The 21247-nt window shown below is 51.0% G+C and overlaps 1 protein-coding gene and 1 long non-coding RNA gene across 6 annotated transcripts; both read right to left on the bottom strand.

Moving 5' to 3' along the window:
• Positions 1-214: 214 nt before the first annotated feature.
• On the bottom strand, positions 215-21108 carry AKAP8 (A-kinase anchoring protein 8). 5 transcript variants are annotated; one of them, XM_075134152.1, is made up of 14 exons: positions 21007-21108; positions 15222-15260; positions 14499-14531; positions 12790-13078; positions 11239-11845; positions 10686-10830; positions 10243-10290; positions 8191-8287; positions 7405-7546; positions 6613-6706; positions 5581-5711; positions 4663-4758; positions 587-1176; positions 215-384 (listed from the first exon to the last, which is right to left on the bottom strand). In XM_075134152.1, the coding sequence occupies exons 1-13, from the start codon at positions 21023-21025 to the stop codon at positions 607-609; spliced, it is 2310 nt and encodes a 769-aa protein (XP_074990253.1). In that variant the 5' UTR covers positions 21026-21108; the 3' UTR covers positions 215-384; positions 587-606. The 5 variants fall into 5 exon arrangements, with proteins under 5 accessions (XP_074990253.1, XP_074990255.1, XP_074990252.1 ...); XM_075134154.1 differs by having other exon boundaries at positions 10243-10287; XM_075134151.1 differs by having other exon boundaries at positions 215-1176.
• On the bottom strand, positions 16641-20129 carry LOC142073898 (uncharacterized). Its single transcript, XR_012670486.1, has 3 exons — positions 17773-20129; positions 17500-17556; positions 16641-17380 (listed from the first exon to the last, which is right to left on the bottom strand). It is a non-coding gene; the product is annotated as an uncharacterized LOC142073898 (long non-coding RNA).
• Positions 21109-21247: the final 139 nt, after the last annotated feature.

Below are 21247 nucleotides of genomic sequence, written 5' to 3'. Positions count from 1 at the left end.
TCATTCCCGACCCAAATTCTCAGGCTGTAACGGAGGTAGATAAAAATTAACGCGTTTCCCAAGAGGAAAAAAATTCCCCTTTTTTGGGAAAGAACCAAATAAAAAATTCCCTAAATTGAGTATTTTTAGGTGTTGGGGAGGACGGGGGATGAGGGAAGGACGAAGGCTCCGTCCCGCGTTATCGCTGCGCTGAAAACCCAAAGAGCCGCCAGGATCGAATCGATGCTTTTATTATTTTTCCAAACTTCAGCTTTTTTTTATTTTTTCCTTTTTCTTTCTAAAATCCCCACCCCTCTCCCCCCCCACCCCCCAAAAAAAAAAACCCAGGCGGAGCCGCAGCCGGAGGGTTTCTCGGGGAAGTTACGGCTTTCTGCGCTCTTCGTCCTAAAACAAAAAAAGAATTTGCAGAAACGAAGCGAAATTAATCTGAACGAGATGAATTAAGCGCTGGGGGCTGCTCCTTAACGAAGCAGCCGGGTCCCTCCCCTTAATTAAAACTAAAATCGGCCACGTTTGGGCGCCGCGCTCGAAAAACGCTACGAAAAATAATAATAATACATCAAAAAATCACCAATTATACCATCACCTTCACGCAAATATTCACAGTTATTCCGGCTGCGGCTCCGCAGCCGCTGGTGGAGCCTCTTCCTCCTCCTCCTCCTCTTCCTCGCTGCCGCCGGCCGGAGCCGCCGCCTCGCTCCCGTTTTCCTCCTCTTCCTCCTCCTCCTCTTTGCCTGCCCAACCCTCAGTTTCATTTTGGGGGGAAACCGCCGATTCTTGGGGATTTTCAGGAACCGCAGGCGGATCTTCCGTGTCTTCCGAAGGCGCCGCCGCCGCCGCTTCCGAAGGCGCCGCGGCCGTCGCTTCTGACGTCACCTCCGATGTCACCTCCGATGTCATCTCCTCCGCTTCCAGCTCGTCGTCTTGCAGGAACGGGGGCATCAACAACGGTTTGGGGGGCTGATCTTGCTCCCCCAGATTTTTAAGAAATTCCTCAGGTTTGGAAAATTCTTCGGAAGTTTCTGCCGCTTCCGTAGCTTCCCCGATTCCTCCTCCTCCTTCCTGGGGAACCTCGACGGCGGCGGTTTCGGTCGCTCCTTCCCCGGCCCCGTCTCCGCCTTCCAAAGCTTCATCCACATCCTGATCCGCGATCTCGTCCGTAAAGGGATCTTCTCCCTGCGGAAAAAAAGACGGGAGAGAGACAAAGAGTCATCGAGCTGCGGCGAGGCAAAGGGAATCTCCGCCGTGAAAACGCGGGAGAGGTTTTTTTGGTGACCGAAATTCGGTTTGGCGACGGACGATTCTTAAAATGGTGGGAGGAAAAAAAAAAAAAAAAAAAAAAAAAAGAGAAAAAATCCATCGTGGAAAATCCCGAAGGATTTGCGGCGAGAGAAGAACCCCAGGAAAAAAGATCCCACGCTGGGAAGGAGCGGAAAGAATCCGTAAAAAAAAAAAAAAAAGAAAAGCTCCTGCGCGGCGGCGCGGGCACCGGGGACGGACCCTACGCTAAGGAAGAACCGCGCCGGTGTCGCCGTGAAAGCGCGGCGGGGTCTATCGGCTCCGCTCCTCGCCCGGGAGGAATTTGGGTTTAACCGAGACGATTTTAGGAATTCCTCAACCCTCCGTCCCCGGTTTCAAGCCGCCAGCGGCCGGATTCCCCTTCCCGCGCTGGGAAGAGCGGCGACGCTTCCAGGTTTTCCTATTTTTTGTATTTTTTTTTTTTTTTGGGAGATGGAGGAATCCAGATGCGGTCGGAACCTCGCAGCCCTCGCTCTCTCCCACGCCACGTCCCACCGGGAGGGGGTCTCTTGGGGGACACCGAGACCCTCCAAGATTTTGGTTTTTTTTTTTTAAGGGTTTTATGCGTTTGGTTTTTGTGGTTTTGTTTTTTTTTTTTTTAAGGTTTGCTTTTTGACTTCGTTACCTTTATTCAGGCCGACGGCGGATCCTAGCGCCGCGCCCCCTCGCTTGGCGGGGGGGGGGGGCTCTGCTTGTGCCTTTCGAGAGTTTACGAGGTGCGGGGGGAGCACGGGTAGGGTCGAAGTGGGGGTGCTGCTGCCCTACGACCTTGGCCTTGCCGGAGAGGAGATGCCCCACACACACCCGCCTCGCAATCCGAGGACAAACCCTGCTTTTCAAATTCCCTTTTTCCCCCCCCCCGACAGGTCACCGCCGGATCGCGGCGAAAGGGGAAGGGAAGGAGGGAGGGCGGCATGCCGATGGCGGCAGGAACCTCGCCTGAAATCCGATCGACGGCGGCGGCGGCGGCGGCGGGGGGGAGAGGTTTTCTTTTCGGAAAGCGGGAGGAGGGGAATAAAAAGCTCTCCGGCCCCTTCCTCCTCTTTTTTTTTTTTCCTGCTCCCCCCCCTCCCACCCCCCTGGGGTCAATATCTGCCTCGATCAGAGATTCAGACCGGGTTGGCTGCCTCCACGCGAGAAGATCCATGCAGGTGGAGGAGAAACCTCAACGTTCATCTTCTCTGGATGAGGATCACGACCTACGGAGGTCACGGAGGGGGGGGGGATATAAAACTATCGGGGCTCTACCTCGCGATCTGGACCCCAACGTCCGTTATCGCCGGTAAAATCTACCGGGGGATGTGAAGTCCACTCGTGGTGGAGACTGTCACGGCTTCCCTTGGGAAGGGCGAGGTGTCCCGCCATCCCTCCGAGGAGGAATCGTTAGGCCGATGGTCAAGAAATCATCTCTTGATGCGGCCAAGTCTTGATTAATTAATCGCCCTGCGTCTCCGGCCTTCCTTTCTGGGGGAAGGTTTGCCGAGAACGTTTATGGCGAGGCGGCTCTTGGCATTACCTGGAATCCTCAGATTTTCCTCCACCCCTTTTCAGTCTGGTTTTGCACCTGGGAATGATACGGAGACCGTGCTGGGATGGATCCGAAGATCTCCTCCTGCCGATGGACAAAGGTCAGGTGCCCGTGATTCATTTAGATCTGCCGGCAGCCTTTGATACCGTTGATCATGAGGAGATGTGGACGTGCCTGCGGACCCTGGCAGGGGTAGACGGAGTTGCACTTGAGTGGTTCCGGTCTTTTTTTGGGGGGGGTTTATTTATTTTTTTTTTTTTTTATTTTTTTTTTTTTTTTTAAATTTTCTCTGAGAGATCCCAGAGGTTTGCACCTCGTCTGCCCCGAGGGTTCTCTCTTTCTCCTGTGGGGTACCGCAGGGTTTTGGTTTGGTTTTTTATTATTTTTTTTTTAATCTCGCCCTCCTGTTCAACGTGTATGAGAGGCCGGTTTAAGGGGAGAGACGGCCATCCTACGCCGACAAACTCGCAGCTCAAAGTCTCTTTTCACTGGACCCAGAGGGTGGAGTCGCAGTTTTTTTGGTTTGTTTTTTTTTTTTTTTTAGTTTAGCAGAGACCGGGCATGACGAGAGCTAGCTCAGTCCGGGTTTAGACCAAAAATAAAACCACGACGCCGGCGGGACAGGGGAAACCTCTGCTCCCCCGTGGCGGGGGGGGGTGTGTGTGCGGGCATCTGCCTGCCCTCGTCTGCCAGGTTCGCAAACGAGGGATTCTCTCCTGCCGGATCCTGGGCTGTTCCCGGATTCCCAGGGAACAAGCAAGTAGCCAAAAGAGCTTCTTTTCATCTTCGCCTGGCGGAGGAGGTTGCGACCTTTCCTCTCTCTCAATCTCGGATGCGGACAGCGCCCGTTAAAACCCGCGCCGCCTCCGGGCCCGCGGTTAGCGCCAGGCGCTTTAGGCCGAGCGTAACCGCCCGGCTGGCTCGCTCGGCGGCGTTCCCGCACGGAGCGGATTAACCCCCGTGCTCTGAAGACTGCGCTTGCCTTCCGGGCTTCTTTCTGTAATTCCGAACGCTGGTTTGGGCTTAAGCGAACCCCTACCCTGACCTCTCCTCGTGCTCCGTCTCGGCTCTGACGATCGGCTGGGGTGTTCTCTGCCACTTCCCAAGGGAAGAGGAGGAAAAAGGTATGGGGGGGGCTAACGAGGGTGTTTCAACTCACGGGAATTGGATGCACCCCCCTCCTCGGGGTGCTCTGTCATTTGGTCGAGCTGCCGGGAGCGCCGCAGAGCCCGGCTCTTTATACGGGGTGAAAACTCCAACCCCCCCCCGGCGCAGGAATAGCCGGTGGGCCCAGGAGCCGTCCGCGTCGGATTCAATCCCGGCGGGACTCAAGCGGTGGCTTCCCGACCCACGCGCTCGCTTCCCTGCACCGGGGGGGGGGGAACCCGGTGTCCCCCCCCCAAAGGCCACAGCTCGAGGGGTGGCTTTGGGGAACTGGAGTTCCTTTCGCTATTTTGGTTTCTTTAATTACGTTTCCGTTTTGGACTGTTTCGTAATTGATCTACACGCACCTGGGAATGACAGTAGGTAAAGCCTGCGAGTTAAATACATTAAAAAAAAAAAACAAAACAAAACACAAAAACAAAACAAAAAAAACCCAAAACACGAGAAGTGGTAAACCGCCTACAGAGAAAAGAAACGAGACCCAAGATTTAGAGATAAAAAGGCAGCGGAGTGGAACCTACGCTTCTCCCCATCGTACGCAGCGAGGCGTCCCGTCACCGACACGCAGCACACAGCGAGACGCGGCTCCGCGCTGCTCCGGGACCAACGCGGAGCCTGATCCCGCTGCTCCGGGAACTCGGCAGGAGTTGCCGACTCTCTCGTTCACTCACCTTGAGGTATTTTTCCAGCATCTTTACGATGTGTTTGTTGTTCAGGACGCTCTTGGCGACGTGTAAGCTGGTTTTCTTGAATTGCTCCGCAGCCATCTGAAAAGGAACCGAACACGGGGGTCGGTTCAAACGGGGAAGAGTTCGAACGAGGAGCTCGGCTCCGGAGTTTGTGTTCCCTTCTCCTCTGCAGGGCTTGGGAAGCCTGATCTCAGATCCCAAAAAACATCACAAAAAGCGGAGGCAAAGGAGCGCCCGCATCTCTTCCGCTAACAGGAGCCCCGGAGAAAAATGTGCTTCAGCACCAGCAGCTGGAACATCCCCCAGATATCCCAGATATCCCGAGATCACGCCCAGGGCAGCGACCGTCACGTCAAACACTCAAAAACAGAGGAGAAAAAAACAGCCCGAGGGGTGAGCGGCGCTGATTGCAGCTCACCCCGTCTCCATCTGCAACATCCAAAGCCCCTCTCCAGCCTGGGCCAATTTAGACATCGATTACGTCTCATTTCTGAAATCCCCAAGCGCCCTCAAAGGCAATTTTTAATTCTAATTTCTCGCAAGCACTGCGAATTTAGAAAGAGGAAGCATTCAGTCTGCACGGTATGCCCGGACAATGTACGCTGCTAAACCCCCAGCGCAAAAGAAAAGGCCAGATCTCCCTTTTAATATCACTTTTTCTGTTCACCTCCCCATTTCTCATCCGCTCATGTTTCCCTGCGGAAGAACAAACCCTGCAACAGCCCCGTCCGCAAGGATCCCACAACCCCTTGTACCTCTCCGGTCAGCGGCTTCATCTCGTGGTGCGACCCGAGACCGTACGAGGGTTTTTTAGAAGCCGTAAATAAACCTCGAGCGCCCGGACACATCCCCTCGTCCCGGCAGAGATAAAAGGCTCTGGAAGCGAGCAGGGTGGCTTACCCTGCGGTTTCTGTTGTGATCGGCAGATCGCAGGTGCCTCTGGAGCAGGTGGTTCTGCGCAGGAATTAACATGTCGCACGCCATGCAGTGAGCCGCCTCGATCTTCTTGAAGAAGTGTTCCTGGCCGATACCTACAGCGACGACGAGACGTCAGCCAAAATCCCAAACGAATGAGATGTTCGGCCGGTTAACGGCGTGGGCGCCTCTCCCCCAGCTTCTAACGACCCCGCGTCACGGCCAAGACGCTAATTCAGCGCACTTTCCGCTTTCAGAGACCAAAAAAAATCACATATGTTGCTGTAAGACGGGGAGGAGTGTTTTCCTGCTCTAAAACAGATCGTACCGACGCGGTACCCAAGCGTAGGAGGAAGAGAGACGGGGATAACAGCCCGAGGTCCACAGCAATCCACTTACCCGAGGCTGTTTTCCTCCCAAAACCAGCCCGCCTCTCCAAAAACGTATTTAAATAAAGGTGGAAGCGACAACTCGCTCTTCCCCCAGCTCTGGGTTCGTTTCTCCTCTCTACTCGGGCTCAGGTTTTCTGCCTGCGAGATTTTATAGCCCACGTGTGGCTGAACTCAACTCCACTCGTCACCCCCGGCGCAGACGCGGCCGAGGGCTGCAGACGGCGCCAGGGACGGGCACGGTGACGAAGCTAAGCGGATTTTTCGCCATCACGCTCGTCGTCGCAACAGATCAACTTCGCCGCTTTCTTTTAACATTAAAAGCCAACGCAGGATCCGGCTGCGTTAACCGAACAGCCACAAAAATGAACAATTCCTGGGAGTTTTTCCCCGGTTTACCTCATTTTAGTATCTCTGACATTGCACGAATCTGCTGGTTGGGAAACTGCGGCGAGGATGGGCGTTCCCCCTTCCCCACCGAGACGATTTAATTCACAAAGTCGGCAAAAAACCCACCCAGAAGCCGAGGCTGAGCTACAACGGCACAAATTTGAAGTAGGAAGCCCCTTTGGGAGCGACACGCGTTTGGTTTTTGAGAGCGAGGGAGCGGGTAAGAACGGACACTTACCCTTAAAAGGATCCGGCTTCTGTTTCGTGCCCTCTTTCTCAGTCAGCTCCTGGCGCCGCTTCTCGATCTTCTTATTCCTGTTGACGATGTACTCCTAGAAGGGAAGAGGACAAAACTCGCTGTCCTCCTCACAACACTCCGAGACGATCGAGTAGCTCAGAAGGGAAACGAGCTCTCCAGAGAAAAACAGGGAGGACCACGGGCGGTGAATCAACTAGACAAGGTGGGTGTTTTCCCCTCCCCGCCCCCGTCATTTCTACCAGAGCAAGAGCCGGAAAGATCCAAATTGGAGCCAAAGAGAAGCCCGCTCCCATATCACCATCAGATTCCTCGTGGGAGACCCCAAATCCTTGAAAAATGCCCCCCAAAACGCAAACACTGGTTATCCAGCAAATGAAATGTCTCAGTTCTTATCTCTCCTTCCTCAGCTCTGGATGTGTAGATGGCGAAGACGTTCTCTGGAATATTAATTCCTGACCTTTCTGGTCAAATTTGTACAATTATCTTTCCCTCCCAACACGAAAACCCGTGAGAAACCGCGTCATGCAAAGTGATGTCATGGGGTGATGCGTTAACAAGCGGCGATGCGAGCCAACCAAGCAGGGGGCTGGATGTGAATGAATTTGTAACTCCTTCTAGTCCCCCACGTAAGGCTGGGAATCCCAAGTTAAGCCTGGGAATCCCAAGTTAAGCCTGGGAATCCCAAGTTAAGCCTGGGAATCCCAAGTTAAGCCTGGGAATCCCAGCACGGATGCAGGGAAGGGCTGAGCTAACCTCAGGCAACCCACCTACCTGCAGAAACTCGACCGTTTTATCCGGGAGTTTGGTACCGATGTATCGCAAGGTCTCTTTGTGAAACTTGCTCTGAAGATGTTTCTGGATCTCCTCTTCCTCAAAACTGCGGAATTTGCAGACGGAACAGGCAAACTGGATCCTAAACAGAGCAATCGTACCGCAAATGAGGAACGAGCTCAGCTTAACGAGAACATCCGTTGTAGTTTTCTACCTCTTAGTTTTTTTTCCAAGTGCCACCCCACCCCATTTTACTTTGTCTTCGACCTTTATAATCGCTGTAGAAGCTGCGCGGATTAAACAGCGCCTGCTTCTCCATAAAACTTTATGCTACGGGAGTGGACGCTAAAACCCTGCACGAGTTTAAAAGCAACTGGACAAATCCTTCGGGCAGGAGGTGAATCAGCGCTCTTCGATATGAAGATCCTCTCCCCGGGGTGGGAAAGCTCCGAGATGCAGAAACGCGGGTGCCGCCTTCGCCGGTTAGGCTTTCTTTAGATCACTTATTGCATTATTTTAATCGCAAGGCTGCACATATAGCCACTTAACACATCCTCGGGAACTTAGAACTCTCCACTGATCTACGTATTAAACAGCACAGTATTCGCCTCATCTTAAAAAAGTCATAAAACGCACAAAAAGGCAAAAGAAGGTGCTGAAATCAGAACGCAGAGCCCCAAAACACGATCCCCCAGGAGATTTATCCCACATTTGCGCAGAGGAAGATCCTTGGCCGATATCATTCACAGACGTGCTAGGAACAGCCCGGCTTATCGCTTCCCTTACCTGTCCATAGCACGATCCCGCATCCTATCCCTTCTCCGCTGCTTCTCCCTCTTCTTTTTCACCTCCTCGTCATCGTCTTCGCAGCCATCTCCAGATGCTGGGGGGGGGAGGGAATCAGAACGACTGTGTTCACCATCACCCACTTTGCTAGCGGAGGTATTTCGGGACCCAAATCCCCTCGGTTTCCTCTTTACTCTCAGCTTTGGGAATTCACAGCCTCTTTCCAAGGTCTCCAGAAGTTATGGTAAAACCCAAACCCTCCTCTCCTCCGGCTCCCTGAGCTTCCCACAGCAACTCAAAGCCTTCGGGGGCAGCGACGGGACACGCCCTTAGTGGAAAACATCCTGACTTCTACGATGCTGCACAGACGCCTCTCTGTCTCCCTTCCTTGGAAGGAGCTGCTACTTCTCCCCGTATTCTCATTTTTTTCCCTTTCATCTATTTTTCACAAGGCTGAAAAAGCTCCTCAAGAAAAGTCGAGCAACACAAGCCAGCAGAGATGCTCGCAGCGCTCGAGGAGCAGTTCTGCTTCTCCGGGACAGTTTTGGATCTAATCCTCACGTCGCCTTCCCAATAATTCCTTGATAATTATTGGGAAAGCAATAAAGAACTAAAGATTCAGCTGACCTAATCTCTGCAGTGTTTTGGGGTAGAAAGCTCCGAGTCAGAGGTCTGTCAGCCTCACAGGACTCGGGTAATAATTCACCTGCAACGTTTTCAGGTAAAGGAACCCAGAAACCAGACCCGGGCATCGGAGGGAGGCTTAAATAAGAATTTTAACATCCAACGACACCTCAAGTTTCAATCCTGAGAATAACTTAAAAGCGGCAACAAAAGTCCTACCCGTGGTTTCCCCCAAGTCACTCTAACGCAGAAGGCACAACGCGCTTGGGGTTGATGCGTCTTTACCGAAAACTACAACCCAAAACCGGCTGAAGTGGTTTCAGCTACTTCAGACCATACTGGTTTTAAATGCGTGGTCTAATATACCTTGGTATATTCCATCTAATTTGACAAAAAATCAAAACGAGGTTTAGCTGATGGCTGAAACCTCCACTGAAAATGATTTAGTTTGTGATATTTTTACTCTGCCCCTTCGCAAGACACGTGCACCCTCCCCGCCGTCCTCCAAGCACGGCAGGAAGATAAATTAACATCCAATATCCAGGTGGCAACCGTCCGCACCGCGAAGCCCAGAAGAAATGAAACTGTTTTGGCACTCCCCTGCCAACCAGCGCGGCAATTCTGTGCCACGACAGGCAGCGCCGGAGCCCTGGACTGGTTAACAGGTCCCAGCAGGAGCTGCATCAGCTTTTTGACCGACAAAAATCAAGCTCTCGGTAGCGTCCCGAGACGAAGCAGATGGATTCGGAGTAGGATTAGTCCAGGACTGCGTGAGAGAGGGGTAACACCCTACCCTCCTCCGCCAAATCGCCCCAATTCCCGTTCTCCTGGAAAAGAGAAACACAAAAAGACGCTGGTGTTATTTACCGCAATTTGGAGGTTTCACAGTCCAGCCGGCCGGACCGCAGAGCAGGCGAAGGCTTGTGTCATTTGGGGATTAAACGTCCATTTTCATAAATGTTTACAAGTTAGTTGTTTTCCATATATCAGGTTATATGTCACCGCTAAGCATCGCTTCTCGTTATCAAAATTTAAATACTTGGCAGCTCCGAGGAACGCCGTACTGAAGGTTAACACGCAGAAAAATGGCGATGACCCCCGTCCAACCCGGCAAACCAACCACTAATTGGAATTTAGCCCTAACGAGCCTGGCCAGGAGCAGAAGTACAGGCGCAGGATCCTAACCTTGCCACCACAAGTGCTTTCCAGGCACCTCGGTGCAAGCCAATCTGCCAGTAATCCCCGCTGAAGGGCCTGGGAAATTCTGAGGAGCAAATACCTTCACAATATACGGGCTCAAAACAGCGTTTCCGGGTGATTTTAAATATTCTTACCCTCAGCACGGTCAAAAAAGCAGAGGAAATTGCTCGAGTGCTTAAATATTCCCACATTTGCCACAAAGACTGATTAAAAAAAAATTACTTACACCTTTGTCAGCTTCATCTCCTGATTTTTCCTCTCCTTCGCCCTCATCTGCTGCACAAAAGAAAAATCACTTAGCTGGGGGGTCTTTTCTCCCACTTAACACTCCCAGGGGCCCCACTGGTGCCTAATAAATCACCAAATACCGCGATAACGGCTCAAAACCCCAGTGAAGAGCGCAAATGCCTCACTGGTTTCTCTTTGCCCGTCAAGTCTGCTGCAAACTCTGTCCTTACTTTCGCAACGCTCACCTCGGGCATTAAAGTTCGCCCCAGGTCACCAAATACGCAGATCCCAAAGCCTGCGCACTCGCAGGAGTATTATAACAACGCTAACGACTGAAAAAAAGGCAACAGCTTTGAAATGTAACAGCTATCAGTCAGCTGAAAGATAAACCACTTAAAAACGGGGGAAAATGGCCAATATTAGCGGGTGAAGACAGCTCGTACCGTTCTCGGTGTCATCTCCTTCGCTGTCGGTCTTCGCCTGTTTGCTGTCGGGCTCATCTCCGCTTTGCGACTGTTTTCGCTTGCGTCCTCCTCCCTCGCCGTCCGATCGCCCTCCTGAACGGTTTCGGAAACCTCTTCTCTTGGGCTAAAGTGGGAAGAAATCAGTTGTATTATCCAACTTGAGGCACCAAAAAAAGCTTAAAAATCAAAGTATTCCAGCCCTCGGCTACGTCTCCTAAAGAAATTTAAATTCTTGTGATCCTGCAGACTTATTTTTGGCTATAAAAGGATTTTATAGCTGGGTTAGTGCCCCTAGATAGCAGATTTGGGCTGGGGTAAGCATTCAGAGGCTCTATTTTACATGCAAATGGGTATATACAAGCTTGGTGATATTCTGCTCTATCCAGGAAGATTTAAATTCTTCCATGGTGGAAGCACCGTGAATTAAAACTCGTGCTTCTCCGAAGGTTTCCGCTCTACAGCCGGACAGCCGAGCCTACCCACCGAGGCGAGCAAAAAGCAATCGTGACAAGAAAAAAAAAAACCGACTTACCATGAGCGCGTTCATGTGCCAGGGCACCGTACCCATCCTGTCTCTGTTTCGTTGCCTCCCCATTCCGTACGGCATATTCCCATACCGTCCCATTCCCATGCCCGACATCCCCATCATGCCATAGTCATAGTCTCCGTAGTCACCATAATCTCCGTAGTCGCCATAATCACCGTAATCCCCATAGTCGCCGTAGTCGCCGTAATCGCCGTAGTCGCCGTAGTCGCCGTAGTCGGGAACGAGGGCTTGGGAAAAGAGGGAAGGGAGCCTGTTGGATCCGGCACCCCCCATCCCACGCCCACCCATGTAGTTCAACTCATTCCAACGAGCCGAGAGGCGCTCGGAGCTGGAGGAGGGCATGAAGTGGTCGGTGCGGTTGAAAGCGTTTAGACGCCCTCGATTTTGAACGCGGTTTTGACCCCGTCCTCGGATGAGGCCGTAGTTGTTTCCTCGGTTACGAGATTGATCCCTGCGGTTATCGAACTGGCTCCCGAAGGAATCGTTCCGATCGGTTCCCACTTCTCCGTAATCGTAGCCGGATCGGTACACGTCGCGGTCGTTCATTGAAGACCTGGAGTCGTACGATTCGAAAGACTCAAATCTGAAAGAGCTGCGCAGAAGGAGACAACAGTCAGCAGCTAAAAGAACATCCCTGCACATCATACAGGCGTTTGCCTCCATTTTTATCACAATCCAAATGTTTTTGGCCAGAAAAACGGGATAAAAATATTTTTAAACCCTGCGTAGCAAACACTTTCTGTATCCCGCTCCACCTTTTCCTTAGTCTCGGGGAAAATAAATAAACATCAAAGAACCGTGGTTTTCTGCACAAGTAGCTGAACAGAAATCCTTCAGAGATGTCATAACTTTATTAACTTTATAGCACTAAACCACTCCGAGTTATGTTTTGCCAGCGGAAAAGCAGATCCCAAAAGCTTCCCCAAGTAAAAGCTGCTTCTCGTGGTCTCTTAGCTGTGCCTCCGGCTGCGAATTAATGCGGATAAACCCCTCAGCACCTTGTCTGACCGCAGCAGCGAGCACCAAATGGCAAAAAAAAAACCCAGCAAAACTTCGTTTATTCAGTAACTCTTGCCAAGATCTGTATTATTATTTCAGCAGCAACACACGCACCGATACGAAACAACTCTCAGACTGGCATAGTTTAACCCAGCCGGAGGAAAAAAAAAATAATTACTGGGCAGCCATGAAGAAAAAGGGACACAGAGGAAAAAAAATACTTTTAAGAAACCTAAAAACTATGGATAGAAAACTTTCTGCAAAATCTAGGAATTGAATCGACAATGGAAGTCGCTTTTAATGCTTGATGTGTACATCAGGTTTGATATGTTTGAGAGAGAGATATATAAAAAATACGCATGTGTACGTGCGCACATACGTATGAGGACAGGTAAAAAATAAACGGTCGAGCTCATTTTCCAGGGAACGAACGCAGAATCGTGCCTATGCAATTAAAACAGTTTAATCTGAACTTATAGCGATCAAAAGCCATTATTTTTTTTACTATTAAAACTAAAGAAGAAGTGGAACAGTCACCTCTCCTGGTCTTCCATCCCCTCCCCTGTCCCGCCGCTGCCCTCCTTCGACAGCATATCCAAGCGCTGGTTGATTTTGGCTATGATGGAATCCGAGTTCTCGTTGGCCGAAGTCTCGGCGCCGTACGAGGCGACGGGCATGGCGGCGTTGACGTCGGCGTTCATGCTCATATCCGAAGTTTTGGGCGTTTCCCAGCTGCTGGAGGTGGCAGCGGCTGCGGCGTAGTTGTACGTGGCCGCTGTATTAGCGGCGGTGGTTTGGGTGTTGTAATAGTCGTAGCCTTCATAGCCTGGCAGGAAAGGAAAATAAAACCGGTATTAATACGATATTATAAAGACAGGGGTATCTGGAGGAAGAGTTTAGATGCAAACGGATCCCACCAGGCAAGGCTGCAGCTGGGTTTTACCTCCCTTCAAGGAAATCTGGTTTCTTAAAGTTGAGAAATATCGAAGATTCTTATTGCCCAACCCTAAAAGCATAAGGACCTTCCTCCTTTGGGCGATTTTAACTGCAGAAATGGAGCGCTGCTGGTTGCATTTGCAATTTTTTAACAAGTTCAGTCTACGCTGCGGGACCCTGAGCCGTTTACGTCGCACGGTCCCACAAAAACGACACAAGAAAACCCGAAGGGGATGCGGTGCCGGGCACATCGCCACGTATCCATCAAAGAAGGGCCACGATGGAATAAATTAATCAGCAAATCAAAGCAGCCAGTTGTATTCAAAGAGCACTCCTAGGGCTCTCGTAAAGCGACCGCCGTAATAATCCCTCTTAATTCCCCTTTTCCACGATAAAATTGACACCATTACGGCCGCGGGTGTGCCGATGCCTCGTCGCGTCTTTGCATTTCCCCACCCGCCTGCGACTTGTGTTTTTATTTCGATTACAAGGTCTCCGGAGCAGGAGCAGCCTTTCTGCTCTGCATCGGCACAACACCCAGCACAACGGGGCGCGAGCCCTTGACAGGGGCGCCCAAGGCTTTACAAAAAAGAGGAATAATAGAAGAAAAACCACCCGCATTTTTACCAATGACTTGAGCTGGGAGGTTTAAATCCACAGCCCAAGCTGCGTCCCATTTTATATTGTGAGGACCAAAGAAATACTATTTTCCCAAAGAATCTCGGGCTTTTGCTTGGGAATGTGTTAAGACCAGCTTAAAACAGCCATAGGATCCAAATCAAGGCCAATTAACTAATTGCTCCCAGAGGAAAAGTTTATTAGAGAAAGCAAATCGTGTTTTACTGAGGAAGCGCCAGCTCGCACAAAGAGAATTGCATCTGCGTGCTGTCAAGCTGCCCGAATTGCAAGGGCAAACCTTGGGTTTTGAGGCTATCATCTCAGTAAAATCATTTTCTTAAGGCACACATCTGGCTGGCCCAGATCAAACGAGAAACGGAGATATAAAATAAATCAACTTTCCTCATCCACGCGCGAATTTTTCCGCTTTAAGGAAAAGACGCCTGCCAGTCACCAGGACAGAGCTGCTCCCTTCGCAGAAGAAAATGCCGCAATCACGGAGCAAGGTAAAAATAAATACAGGAATCGGCGAGGAGGAGCGGTTTAAAAGCACGGCGTTGCGTACTTCACAGCGAATTCCAAGCGGAGGCAGTTTATGAGCTGGAGAACGGCTCCGCTCGCCGCAGCCAACTCGAGAGACGGAGCAGGGCACCCCAGCACCCGGAGAGAAACGAGGGGTTTTTGGCACGTACCTTGCCAACTCGTCGCATTCGTGGCGTATGTACCTGCACAGGAGAAAAAGAAAAGAGTGTTTCAGCTCTAAAAGCAACAAAGTTAAAAGTTCAGAGACTAAATATATACAATACGGTTTAATTGCTGGTAAAAACGACGGCTCGTTTTGCACAGAATGGGAAAGAAAGAAGCTGGGACTTCCAAGAACTAATTATGAAAATGAAATGCATAATATACGCTTCAATATGTTTTTCGAAACACTTTCAAATATTTGCACTTGAAAACAACTCAAATGATTCACTAAAACCCCTCAAGTAGCAGTAAAACCACAGCAAAAGCAAAGACGTTCGTTATAACTATCCCTTTCAGGAGCATCTCGCCGCTCCTGCTGTTGTTTAGGCTGGAAAGGAGATCACAGGAGGAGCCCAAACTCCCAAATACCCCAGGACATGCTTCGTTTTGCAGCGCTAATAAATCTCAGGAGATAAAGCAAAGCACGTTATTCATCATACGCAAGATTGCGACCAGTTCCTCCAGTATACGACGGCGGGAATCGGAGCTTTTACCAAAAGGGAGGAAGCTTTTACCAAAAAACAAGTAGAAAGTCACTAAACCAGGCAGAGGAGAAGAAAGGCTGAAAAAACCGCTTCTGTATTACGCTACTCTGGCTAGAAAGAAGAAAAAAGAAATTCTAGTCTAAACTTGCCATTCCCTAGGTATATTTTTATATACACAAAACTCACCTTGAGTGTTGGTGGCCCCAGTGTTCCAGGTGCCATAACCTGCAAGAAAAAAAGAACGGAGCTATCAGAAGGATTGCTCTTACCACGGGGTTCGGTCCTTCCCTTAATTGACCCCAGAAGCAATAAAGTCTTTAATTACAGCTGCGCTTCTGCTTTTTGATCGTTTGGGAAACACGCCCGAAGCTTGCCCGATGCTTTATTGTTTCAGCAATCTAAAGGTCAACGAAATGTTTTGAATTAAAAAAAAACAACCCCAGTGTTTTGAAAGAGAAATCAGTTCGAAGAGGTGCTTGCCATACCGACGGCGCACAGCTACGTTTATACAGGAGAAAATCTGCGGAATAAATCATCCGGAGAACTGAACCGGCATCGAGAACGGACGTTGCGATTGCGTTACGCCAGCAGAAGCGTCCTTTTTCCTAGGGAACGTCGGATATCCTGGTACGTGATCCGAGGTGAGTACTGCTATTACACGAGCCAATAAAATAAAACGAGCTCCCTCCGCTTTTCAGAACTAATTGCAAGATTGGCGCTAACGAGGCTTCGGTCTGGTCTCTCACTCCAAAACGGCGGCAGGACTTGCCCAGGCGAAAGAAGCAGCAAAGAGCTACGACAGGCAGGAGCTCCCCATGCAACTTCACCGGCTCTTTTATTTCACAGCCAAAATAAATCAATCTGGTTTTTCTGGCCAAAATAAATCATCTCTCCATTTTAAACCTTTTCCGAAGTTTCCAGGGTGGAATCCACATCCCCGGCACCACAGCGATCCCTGGAAGAGCTGCCAAGAGCTGGGCAAACGCCTTCCTCTGCTCAAAGGGCATGGGATAAATAAGCTCCGCGCTGCAACGAAACCTTGAGATCGTCGACGTTAAATTTTCAACTCAAAAGCCATACGCTGGGTGTTTTGCCGAAAACATTTCCGAGAGTCCTGGCTGCCACTTCTCTGCAGGAAAACAATTCTTTTTTATCTTTTATTTATTATTCTGATGAGAAAAAGAAGTTGGTCCACAAGCAGAACTACCGATGCCGGGCTTCCTATGGATCCGAATTATTTCGAGACCCACTGTATTATCCCAAACTTCTCCCCGTTTCTTTCCTGGCCTCGCCTTCCCCCCGCCCCGGGATCGGCAGTTTCCCTTCCCTTTAGCAACCTCATCTCCCTCCAGCCGAGGAAGAGCCTAAACAAGCCAAAAATCACACAGGCGTGCCTCCTTCTTTGAAGGTTTAGGTTGCTTTTCCGTACCTTAAAGACACCAATTTCGCAAAACTTTTGTATTTTTGGAGGTGGCCACCAACTTTGCAAAGCTTTTCTCTTTTTGGAATCAGCCCCCGATTCTGCAAAAACTTTTCTTTGTTGGAGGTGGCTCCCCATTTTGCCAAATTTCTCTATTTTTGGAGGCGGCTCCAATTTTGCAAAGCTTTTCTTTTTTTAGCGGCAGCCGCCGATTTTGCAAAGCTTTCCTAGTTTTGGAGGGAGCCCTCAATTTTGCAAAACTTCTGTATTTTTTTCAGGCAGCCCACGATTTTGCCAAATTTTTCTAGTTTTGGAGGCAGCCCTCAATTTTGCAAAACTAATTTTTTTTTGAGAGAACCCCCAATTTTGCTAAGCTTTTATATGTTTTTGGAGGGGGCCCCCGATTTTGCCATGCTTTTATATTTTTAGAGGCAGCCCCTAGTTTTGCAAATCTTTTCTATTTTTGGCTGCGGCCCCCAACTTTGCAAAGCTTTTCTATTTTTGGCGGTGGCTCCTGATTTTGCAAAGCTTTTTTATCTTTGGTGGCCGCCCCTGATTTTGCAAAAACTTTTCTATTTTTTGGAAGTGGTGCCCAATTTTGCAAAGCTTTTCTATTTTTGGAGACAGCCCCAGATTTTGCAAAGCTTTTCTATTTTCTGGAAGGGGCTCTCAAATTTTGCACCACTTTTTTTTTTTTTTTTGGATGCAGCCCCCAATTTTCCAAAAACTTTTCTTTTTTTGGCAACAACTCCCAATTTTGCAAAACATTTACTTTTTCAGACAGCCCGATTTTACACAACTTTTCTCTCGCAGCCCCCAGCTCCCTGCACAAACCTGTCCAACACCCACCAAGGACGTACAGGACACCTCTCCCCCTTAACGACTTTATTTTTTTCCACGGGCAATCACCTTAAGCACACAGAACCTAAAGAAATCGTGGGTGAAATGGTTACCGCCGTATTTTTGAACTCCTATAGAAACCGCAGCACCAGCAAAACAGGAACTGCAACACGTAAACGCCTTTTCAAATCGGAGCCTTATTACCGAATAATTTCCTTTTCCCATCGTTGGCGTTTTTAGGTCGAGTCGCTCGCCATTCAGCTTCGCTTTCCAGCGGGAGCGGGACGGCGCCGGGATGCGGTTTTCCAGCTGCCGGCGGGGAGGATCAGGTCGAGACGGAGCACGGAAATGAAGGAAAAACCTCCGACCCATCGACTGCAGCCACCCCGACGCCTGACTTGAAATCCACAGCTCAATTTTAACGCTCCCTCCTCCAGCACGTTAACTCACCTCCTGCAAACAAACTGCTGCGCGGACGCGATCGTTTCAGGTGACATCAAGCGACACCAAACCCCTGGTTGTCCCAGGCATCATCCCAGCGCACGCTGAACTCCTCGGCCGGAGAAAAATGGGAACAGAAAGCGAAGCCAGCGCAGGGAAGCTTTTCTCCGGGCAGGTCATTTGGTTTCTCAACCGGCAGCGCCAAAAATAGCAGCAGCCCTCGTGCTTTCGACCGCACGCCGACGTCGGATCAAAAGCGAGCTTCTCTCCTTCGATTTTTAAGCTGTCTTTGATAAAATCTTGGGTACGTTAATTCAGGAGGCAAAAATAGCCTGGCCCCAGCGCAAAACCTCGAGGAAAACGGAGGCTGCTCAGCCCAAAACACAGTGTTTTTCAGCCAGGGAGAGTCCCACCTCTCTGCGCCTCCAGAATCTATAGGATAAAGCTCCCCGCTTTTAAGTCCCGTGTGGATACATTGGCATTTGGCTTGCTGAGACGTAGGGCACGTTATGTTCATACAGGTACGACCACGATTATCACGTTCTTTCAAGGAATGAAGAAATCCGGGTTAAGCAAAGACCTCAAGCTTTCGGTACAACTTAAGAACGTGGTAATTAAAAGTTCGACGTCTAATTTTGAAACTGAGTATGACGTAAAAAACCCACTAGATGAGACACTCGGGTATTAATGACTCGGCACCAACGAGCAGAGGTTGTATCCGTCAGTTCTGCAGCAGCACAGCACATCCGTAAACATCCCCAGGAGGGAAAAAAAATCAGCGGAATAAATCATCATCGCCTTCTCTTGGGAAAATAAACATGAAACGAAGTGCAGAGCAGCAAAAAACAACTTGGAGGGGACCAAACAGTGAATTTTATTGAGCTGAGGGCACCATGTGTCCTGGTTCCCAGCTGATTTCCCAAGACAGCGCTCCCCGAGCTGGGGGAAAAGCTCCGCACACGTGTACAAGCGGAGTGCGAATCCGGAGGTGACGGAGCAACATCGAGAGATTTACGTTGTTCAGTCTACGTGAAGCGCTGAGAAATTAAGTTGAACACCTGCCGGTTAAACGGGTGTTTAAGAAAAGAAAAAGCCGGGGCCGCCGAGGCAATTCCTTCCGAAAGCAGAGGACCGAGGTTCTCCGGCTGATTTCAACAAGGGGCTTTATCCAGGGAAAATAAAGTTCGCCTTCTGCTGGAATCATGAAGTATTTAAATTAAATCTATATATCACACACTCCTATGCAAGGCTCAACTGTAAAGGGTGCTCTCCTCAAAAACCCACTCGCGTGGAACTGTACAATTTTCAACACGCGGAGAATTAAAAATAAAGGGACTGGTTCTAAGCTGAGCCAGCTACACCCCAAATATGCAAGAACTGTAAGAACTCATTCATTTTTATACCATATAACAGTAAAAATCCACGACAAAACTTCTCGAAAGCTGCAACACGCTCGGTGGTTTTAATTTATTAATAGTTCTGCAAGGTGAAGGGAAGATCCCAGCTCTTAGGCAGCTCATTAACGTCACGAATCCAATGAAATCTTTCTTGGGAATAACTTTCAGCTGCCTAAACTCTTCCGAGTTGTTTATCCAGACTCACTCGGTTGTCGGTAGAGAGAAACCAGCACTCGTGGAGGATGATTTAACACACATTTAGGGTGTTTTTCATCCTGTCGCTGTTTTCTCACCTCATTTTTACACCTGAAGAACTGACAAAATACTTAAAAAGCATTTAAAAGCATGATGAAAGAGATGCCGCGCATCAGATCTCCACCAAGCTGAAAGCAAAGACAGAGGGAACCTGGAAAGAGCAACTTGACAACAGATCTGCACCAACACGATGTCGGGATGAATTATGAATGATTTCTGCAGAAAAAGCGACGTGCGGGGTATTAGAAACTTGATAAAACACACGCAGAAATGGCATCGCTGATGTATTATTTATAAAATCCTGCCGCCCTCATAATTCTGTTATAAAAACCAAGGGTTTTCAACAGCTAAAGATCGCCCTCGCGGGACCTTCACGTCCCTGAATGCGAATAGAAGCGAAGCGCAAATTCAAGGTGGGAAGAGGATGGCGGGCGCAAAACTGGCGCAGCGGGGAGAGGATCCGGACTGTCGGGCTGCTTCGGGCTCAGATCTGGGAGCGTTTACCCACAGGCCGCCACCTAACATCCAAATAAACTTCATCGAGGGACTTTAAACAACCGATATTCATCTCTTAAACTTTGATTTGGGTGACTTTCTTTCAGTTTCCACCTCCGCGAGCCTTGTTTCATCATTTAAAGAGGCGTTAAAAACCAGTAGAAGCTGGGAGAGCGCGCCGACGCTCACGAACTCAACGCTGTTTAGCGCTTTGCTGAAGGAGGACGGTTTTTTCCCCCCCCGCGCTGGCGAACGAAGCTTAACGATGTTAACAGCCTTTCCCCACCGTTTCGACGCTCGCCGACGTTTTGGAAGGTTCTCACCTGTTCTCTTACGCTTCCTTTGACGCCTTTTTGCCGGCTGCCGTTATACCGGGGAGACGGAAAACACCTCAGGGGGCAAAGACACACCTGGACGGCTTGAGGCGGGTATCGGAGGGGGAAGAACCGTGGCGGCTCGTCATGGCGGGGTTTGTGCTTGTGACAGGTGCCCGGGTCAGGCCCCCGCGCCCAACCCAGTCGCTGCTGCTTCTCCCGGGGGTAACGGGGGGGGGATTTTCGCCCCCCCTCGGGGCGAAGCCGGTGCCCGGATGGGGGGGGGGGGGAGGGCGCTCAGCGGCTCCTCCCATGCTCCATCTCAGCCCCCCACAAGCGGCCGGGCGGCCCCGCAGGGGCCTCACCGGGGAGCGGACCGGATCCCCAGGGGGGTCGCGGAGCCATAACCGGGGCGGGGGGGGGGTGGAGGGGGAGGACCGGCGCGCACGCGGCAGGGGGCGTGGCCGCGCGGCCGCCATTTTGTGTCGTCTTCAGAAATGGGACCGGCTCCATTTCCGCCCCCCCCCCCCCCCCGCCCAGCGGGGGGGGGTGCGAGGAGGGAACGGCCCCCCCTCCCTGGAATAGCACCCGCCCACCAATCGGCGGCGCCCTACCGCGGAGCGACGCGGCGCTCAGCCAATCAGCGGCGGCGCCCCCTCACGGGAGGCGGGCACAACGCCTCCCGCAGGAGCTTAACCCCCCCCCGCCGCTACGGGGAGCCGCCGCTGAGGCGGCGGGAGGACCGAGCCGTCGCCCCGGGGGAAGGGAAGCGCGGGGCCGGCCCCCCCCCGCGGCCGCCCCGCACCTACCGCCGTATCCCTGCTCCATCGCTCCCCTCCGCCTCCGGCCAGCGGCGCCGCACTGCCCGCCCGAGCGCCCGCTGCGCAGGCGCGCCGCGCCCGCCTCCCATTGGGCTCCTCCGCCGCTCTGGCCCGCCCACGAAGCTCTCCATTGGCCGCGCTCCAGAAGCCCGCCCCCGCGCCCGCCATTGGCAGAGCTCGCTTAGAGGCGCGACCGTCCCGCCTCTCCCATTGGCCAGCGCGCCCCATC

The sequence above is a fragment of the Calonectris borealis genome, chromosome 31, assembly GCF_964195595.1.
Source record: "Calonectris borealis chromosome 31, bCalBor7.hap1.2, whole genome shotgun sequence".
In the NCBI taxonomy this organism is placed as follows: domain Eukaryota; kingdom Metazoa; phylum Chordata; class Aves; order Procellariiformes; family Procellariidae; genus Calonectris; species Calonectris borealis.
This window is presented reverse-complemented; position numbering and strand designations above follow the sequence as displayed.

Bases quoted from the DNA above. Each gene is read 5' to 3' on its own strand.
- AKAP8 (XM_075134151.1), bottom strand. The intron at 10,291-10,685 runs GTACGAGCTGTC...TCTTTTGTGCAG, and splicing joins AGGAGATGACACCGAGAACG to CAGATGAGGGCGAAGGAGAG. The intron at 4,759-5,580 runs GTAAGCCACCCT...GTTCCTTTTCAG, and splicing joins ATCACAACAGAAACCGCAGG to ATGGCTGCGGAGCAATTCAA.